Below are 5,788 nucleotides of genomic sequence, written 5' to 3'. Positions count from 1 at the left end.
GGTGAGTTCAGTTTCATCTCATTTTGCACTGTTGCTCAATCTGTAGACGCATTCTAATCAATCTACATGACATAACCCTAAAAAAGGAATTTTAAAGTTTTCCATGCACAAAATCACTCGAGGGACTTTTCTTTCTTTATGGGGAAAGATCACCATCTTCAGGCCAAGAAAAGTAGTAACATAAAGACACTGATAGACTCATACACTGTGTGGCTTTTAGAAGAAATGAGACAGAATTGAACATTTTATGATTTTATTTCTCAAATAAAGGTAAAAGTACAACAATAAATTAAAAAATATATATCTTTGGGTATCAATGTTAATTTTTATGGCACATATACACATAAATAAAAACAATAAATAGCTAAATAAATAATATTTACATTCATCATTTACAGCATAGGAAACATGGCTACAGGTGCTAAACACTGTTGACAGGGACCATCTTAAAGCCTCTGATGGTGACATTCATATTTGTGAGCCACAGGCTGGCTTGCAGCATCTTTTCTCCCACCATGTTGGGCATGAACGGGATTGGCTGATCCACTCTTCCTCCTGGAGGCAGTGGGGTCATCCTGCAGGAAAATGTGGAAAGCTTATTTTAAAAAAATGTTTGCAAAATGTAGAAATTTATTCCAGTAACTTAGAGTGGCTGACTACAATAAACGTCCTGTCACTTTGCATCACGCCTCTAAGCAAACATTCAGTGATTATCCTGCTATGCAGCCATGAACATATACATGCATAAAACAATGCAAACATACCACAGTGACAAGTCAACATTCTCTCAAGAAAGACACAGTGTTCCTTTCTGCACTGCACAGTGACACTCCTCTATTTTAGAATTCCTGTCATTAGCAGGCATTTATGGCGTTCTAAAGTCCCTGTGGTGTCTATTAATTATTGCCCATGAGACAAAAAAATCATTCTTACCTGAACTGAACTTTGCCTTGGAGCAGCCCAGCCCCAGCTACAGTCAGTGCTCCACTGACTGGGTGAGAATATCGGTTGATGAAGGTCACTAGGGCAATCTGTTCGCTGTGTTGCTTGATGGACTTTTCTGCAACCTGAAGGACAAACACATTAGTAAACCCAGAACATTTCCTCAAGTTCTCCATTATATAACTTTAAGCTAATAAATATGACATAACATCTGCTGTCTGCAACTCATACTTGTAACTATATGATTACATTTTTATTCAAAAAGGAGAAATATTATAGAAATTTTCAAAACCACCGATGCATTTTTTTCACAGCTGGTGCATCATCAAATCAGATATGAAAATCCTGAATGCCCTTTAAATACTTTCTTATAATATTACATAGCAACCTGTACTTGGTATCAAAGCATTGGAATTTGTGCTCAAAGACATAAAGTTTAATTAATTAATTTGTTTAAAGAAGTTTAAGTTGATGGATGCAATAAGTCTGTATGTGAGAAACTTTAAGGAGGAAATATTGAGAATTTTTGTAAAGTACCTGTATGATGAGCTGTGGGCTGGTGATGTTGAACTCCTCTGAGCTCAGGACTCTCTCCTGACTGGCAGTATCCTCCACAACAACTGCAAGGTTGATCAGGTTATCCCCCACCACGTTTTCATACTGTGCTAGGGGGATCTTCTGCCTCACTACCTTGACTGGATAGAGGAAGTGACACAGAAATTAGGTTGTGTTAAATAAATAGTCAAATCCAAATAGATTAAGTTCTGAAAACAACAACAGTCCTTCAAAGGTGAATATTTTAGTTGTAGATGAGAAAAGTAAATGTACCTTCCATAGGTGCAAGTTGTAAGACACCGTGGTTTTCCCAGAAGGTGTCCGAGGGGCTGTGGTTGTATTCTTTTGCCTGGGCATTGAGGTGAACCTTCAACATCTTGGCTACATTCTGCTTGTTCATGATTTTCACGCTGAAGCTGACAGGCTCCCCAACAATGGGGGATTTGTCCAGGGTCAGGAAGACTAGCACTCCCTGGGATGAGCCTGCTGAATAAACATGAAAAAGTCCTCATGAAGAGAGATGTTTTTAAAGAAATCGGTATACACTCTGATGAATACATTCAAAACTACAAATTACCTCTTCTTAGTGTTGAGTCACCTGAACTTGAAGAGCTTCTTGATGAAAGTGTTGAAGTTGGGCCTGTGTTATAAAGACAGAAAGACAAATGTGAGTATGTGAGAGTGCTATTATTTCACTTTATCGCTTTATTTCAATATATCACTTCATTAAATTGCATAATGTGCAAATCAATGAGCAGAATTCTAGTTTTATGGTCATACTTTTGATGTATTTGTAATCTCCTGTGATCTTTTGCAATCTGGGGAACCCAACAGCCTTAGTGCAGATGAGGGAGCCAACTCTCTCAGTGTCTTTGCTGAACCCGAGCACCTGACCCTGGCCCAAGATGATTGTATGGATATCAGCATTCACACTGGCGTAGACAAATGGGACATCATAGAACAGGTCCACACGCTTGTTCTTTATTGCTTTGACTGGTGCGGGGCCACAGCAGTACACTCCTGTGATGATGGCAGAAACAAGACCGTTTTGAAGAAGTTCACAAAGAATTAAAGAGTGGAAGAAAAAGTTTAAAAACTTTTTTAGCACACACCTCCACTTCTCTGCTGAGGAGTTGGGTCAAGAACTTGCCAGCCATCCATTCCAGATTCAAGATCCCGACGAGTCATCCAGCACTCCACCCAGACATGGAAGTTCCTGTTAAAGTCCAACAAAAGATAAAGTTAAGCATTAAAATGTCATTAAAGTCTTTAAAGTAGTTAAATAATACAGTTTATAAGCAAAATATAAAACTGACCAGATGCTGTCTTTGGTGCGCTTTAACTTCTGCCCTGTTGCGCTGTAGTATTCCTCAATCACCAGGTTGCCATCAGTGTCATGAGCAGAGTTGAAGTTTGTGATCACACGGCAAGGAATGCCAAGAACTCTCATAACTGAAAGACGTAATGAAAGCACAATTGATTTAAAAAAGACTGTTAAAATATTTGAACACTGTCATGGAAAAAATGACTCTGTGTTTAAAAAAAAGGAATGAAAACACTTTATTATGATAGCATCATTTAGAACAACTGATTATTAAAGACCAGAATTACATGATCTAAGTTACTTGCTTTTATAAGGTTTTAAAAGATGAAGATATAAGCACCTGTGCACATGACAGCCGCAAAAACCCAGCACTGTCCATACTTGACTGGGCTGTTACCAGACTGGTTCCACTTTCTCAAAATGTCCCCACTCCCAGTCCACATGGAGGGACTGACACCTTGTTTGAAGTCGCCTGTCCAGTTCCCCTTCAGCACCCCACGGTCATCGTCACTGTTGATCTAAACACAAAGCACAACATAAGTATAGTTTTTACTGTTTGCACAGCACGTGCCAAAGATGTCAAAACAGGTTTGGGCATCCCATAATTTTCCATGTTGCCCTGGCAGTTTTACAGTAATAATTACAGTGTTGCTGCACGTGACATTTAGTGTTCAGAACATTGAAGGTGGTGTCTCTTCATCATGTCAATGTGCAGAACATAGTGTCCCAGGTTAAGCCCAAGCTTGTTTAACAAGTAGAAATGATGCTCAAGTAATAGATTGTAAACAAAAACCAAAAGCTAATGTGATTCATACAATTTGTAAAGCTAGTTAATGTTGAATTTGTGTTGCTAGACAGAATCTGTTGACACTCACCATGGCAGACACAACCCGGCTGAGGTACACGGGGTTGTTTCGGTTCAGGTAGTCCATCTTTCTGTTCTTTTTGTGCTGAGGGCTGACTTGGAGCAACTTCAAGCATGCCTCCAGAACACCAGACTCATACTTTACAGGCAGAAAAAGGAAAAGAGAAAATTTGAGTACGTCCTGTTAAGCAGGTGGTTTGAAGTCAGATTTAAGGTCAAGATTTTACTATGTGCACACATACTTTAAGATGTTTTATCTCATTGATCCTCCAAAATTTGCACATTTATTCATTTTCAACTATTGTTTTGAAGAATTATTAAAGTGAACTGAAAGTGAACACTGGGAATCTTTCAAAACAGTGTTACAGAGAATACGATCTTTATGCACTTTGATAAAACATAATACACTCATACATAATACCTAATTTAAGAGGCACATCTTCTGGTAATACATTTTTTTTTTGAGTTGCTTAGTGTTCAGTTTGCGACTTTCTTACCTGATCAAAACACCACGGTCTTTCAACAATGTTTGTCCCTGATCCCATAAACAGCAACCCAAAGTCACTCTGGATATATTCTTCTCTCTGATCCTCAAATGGGATGTATACTGTATCCTCTGCAAAGAAATACATCCTGCATTTAGAACCTCACAGGGGACTAACAGTTTTCAATTCATGTTCAATGCAACATTTTCAAAGAGATTTACAGATCATGCAGTCCCACGGACCTAATATAGTACTGTTGCAGATACGAAAATAAGTAATTAATAATTTAGTATGTAGTATACAATAATTAATTTCAATATGGTTTGTGTGTTAGGCCCACAAAACCAGATAATGTATTCTGATACATATATGGTTGCTGCATCAAGCTACAAAATAAATCTGATTCTCCAGCACTGATACTTTGCTTCACTTACCAGAACACCAGGGTGTCAGAGCAGATGAAATTGCCATATGCAGAGCTTTTCCTGGCCATCCTGAGTAAAGCACACACAGCTGAAATCTGTAGGAGCCGACTGAGGCAGAGGCAGGAGAGCAGATGTAGATAGAAGGTTTCAGAGGGTTCCACTCCTCAGGGTCAATATAGGCATTCCAGCTGGACTTGGAAGAGCTCTTGGAGAAGGTTACAGGCATTACTGCGTACAGGTTACCTGATGGGAAAATTGAGGAATGAAGTGAGAAACACAAGCAAAAGCCTTAAATTGTGGGTTAGACCACTTGTATACAAAAGCATCCATGCAATATACTCAGGAAAGTACCTAGCATGACTTTCACCCTCAGAGTATTGATCTTAGGGTTGAAGGGTCGCCCTTCCAGCTGAACGCTGACTTTAAATGGGGCTCCTCTCCGCACCACCAGAGATTTGGTGTTCCTGAAGCCATTCGTCCTATGACTCTCAAGGTTTTCTGATTGTTCCAGGTCAACATATTTTATCCTCAAGTCTGCAAGTTGAGAAAAAAAACATTAAAGACTGTCAACATCATACATTGTCTGTAACAGTAAAAGGCAATCACGCACAGCAGTAATCATGGTAATAATCAAATCATAATCAAAGTCTTCATCAAGAGTGAATTTGCTCTGTATAACAAATGAATAGTAATGAATAGTAAGGAACAGAAAAGAGTGAAAGAGTTTGCATTTCTGAAGATGAAATCTCACCTTCCATCTCTTAGTCTCTCTTTCTCACAGCAACGTTGTATGACTCCACTATCGCCCACTAAAGCTATATAAGCATTTTGCCCAACCCTTCTTAAGCATTTCAGAAGGCGGGGAGAACACAGTGTGACTTTCTTCAATTGTTACCAAGGCCCTAGAGTCATGCAAAACAAAACAACTGCGACAGTTTAATGGATGAGACTGTCACGGCGGGGTGCGCCGGTGTGTTTTTTGAAACAGGACCCAAAAGCAGATGTGGACGAGGTGTTGCAGGTTTAAACAAAAAGCGATCCTTTATTTGGATGATTGCAGGGGTTAAACAAGGAACCCTAAGCAAACTAAAAAACACTAAGAAACAAATACTATGAAGAACTAAGACTATAACTATGACTATGGTGGGATAACAGACGACCCGACGATGACATTCAGAAAACAGGGGACTTA

At 39.1% G+C, this 5,788-nt stretch overlaps 1 protein-coding gene across 2 annotated transcripts; it reads right to left on the bottom strand.

Annotated features, from left to right (window-relative positions):
• Window positions 1–301: 301 nt before the first annotated feature.
• LOC120718811 (protein-glutamine gamma-glutamyltransferase 5-like) lies at window positions 302–5,481 on the bottom strand. Of its 2 annotated transcripts, none has more exons than XM_040007523.1 (14): window positions 5,348–5,481; window positions 4,948–5,130; window positions 4,606–4,839; window positions 4,184–4,302; window positions 3,697–3,825; window positions 3,162–3,339; window positions 2,814–2,949; window positions 2,610–2,713; window positions 2,278–2,517; window positions 2,075–2,137; window positions 1,771–1,983; window positions 1,480–1,637; window positions 934–1,067; window positions 302–575 (listed from the first exon to the last, which is right to left on the bottom strand). In XM_040007523.1, exons 1-14 carry the CDS (start codon window positions 5,352–5,354, stop codon window positions 422–424), a joined length of 2,052 nt encoding a protein of 683 aa, XP_039863457.1. In that variant the 5' UTR covers window positions 5,355–5,481; the 3' UTR covers window positions 302–421. The 2 variants fall into 2 exon arrangements, with proteins under 2 accessions (XP_039863457.1, XP_039863466.1); XM_040007532.1 differs by having other exon boundaries at window positions 1,771–1,980.
• Window positions 5,482–5,788: the final 307 nt, after the last annotated feature.

This window comes from Simochromis diagramma, unplaced genomic scaffold (genome assembly GCF_900408965.1).
Source record: "Simochromis diagramma unplaced genomic scaffold, fSimDia1.1 OVJJ01000320.1, whole genome shotgun sequence".
NCBI lineage: Eukaryota > Metazoa > Chordata > Actinopteri > Cichliformes > Cichlidae > Simochromis > Simochromis diagramma.
The sequence above is the reverse complement of the archived record's forward strand: the minus strand, read 5'-3'. Positions and strand labels throughout refer to the sequence as shown.

Coding starts and splice junctions, on each gene's coding strand:
- LOC120718811 (XM_040007523.1), bottom strand. Junction 2,518..2,609: donor TCCTCAGCAGAGAAGTGGAG/GTGTGTGCTAAA, acceptor CCATCATCACAG/GAGTGTACTGCTGTGGCCCC. Junction 1,638..1,770: donor ACAACTTGCACCTATGGAAG/GTACATTTACTT, acceptor TCCTCTATCCAG/TCAAGGTAGTGAGGCAGAAG.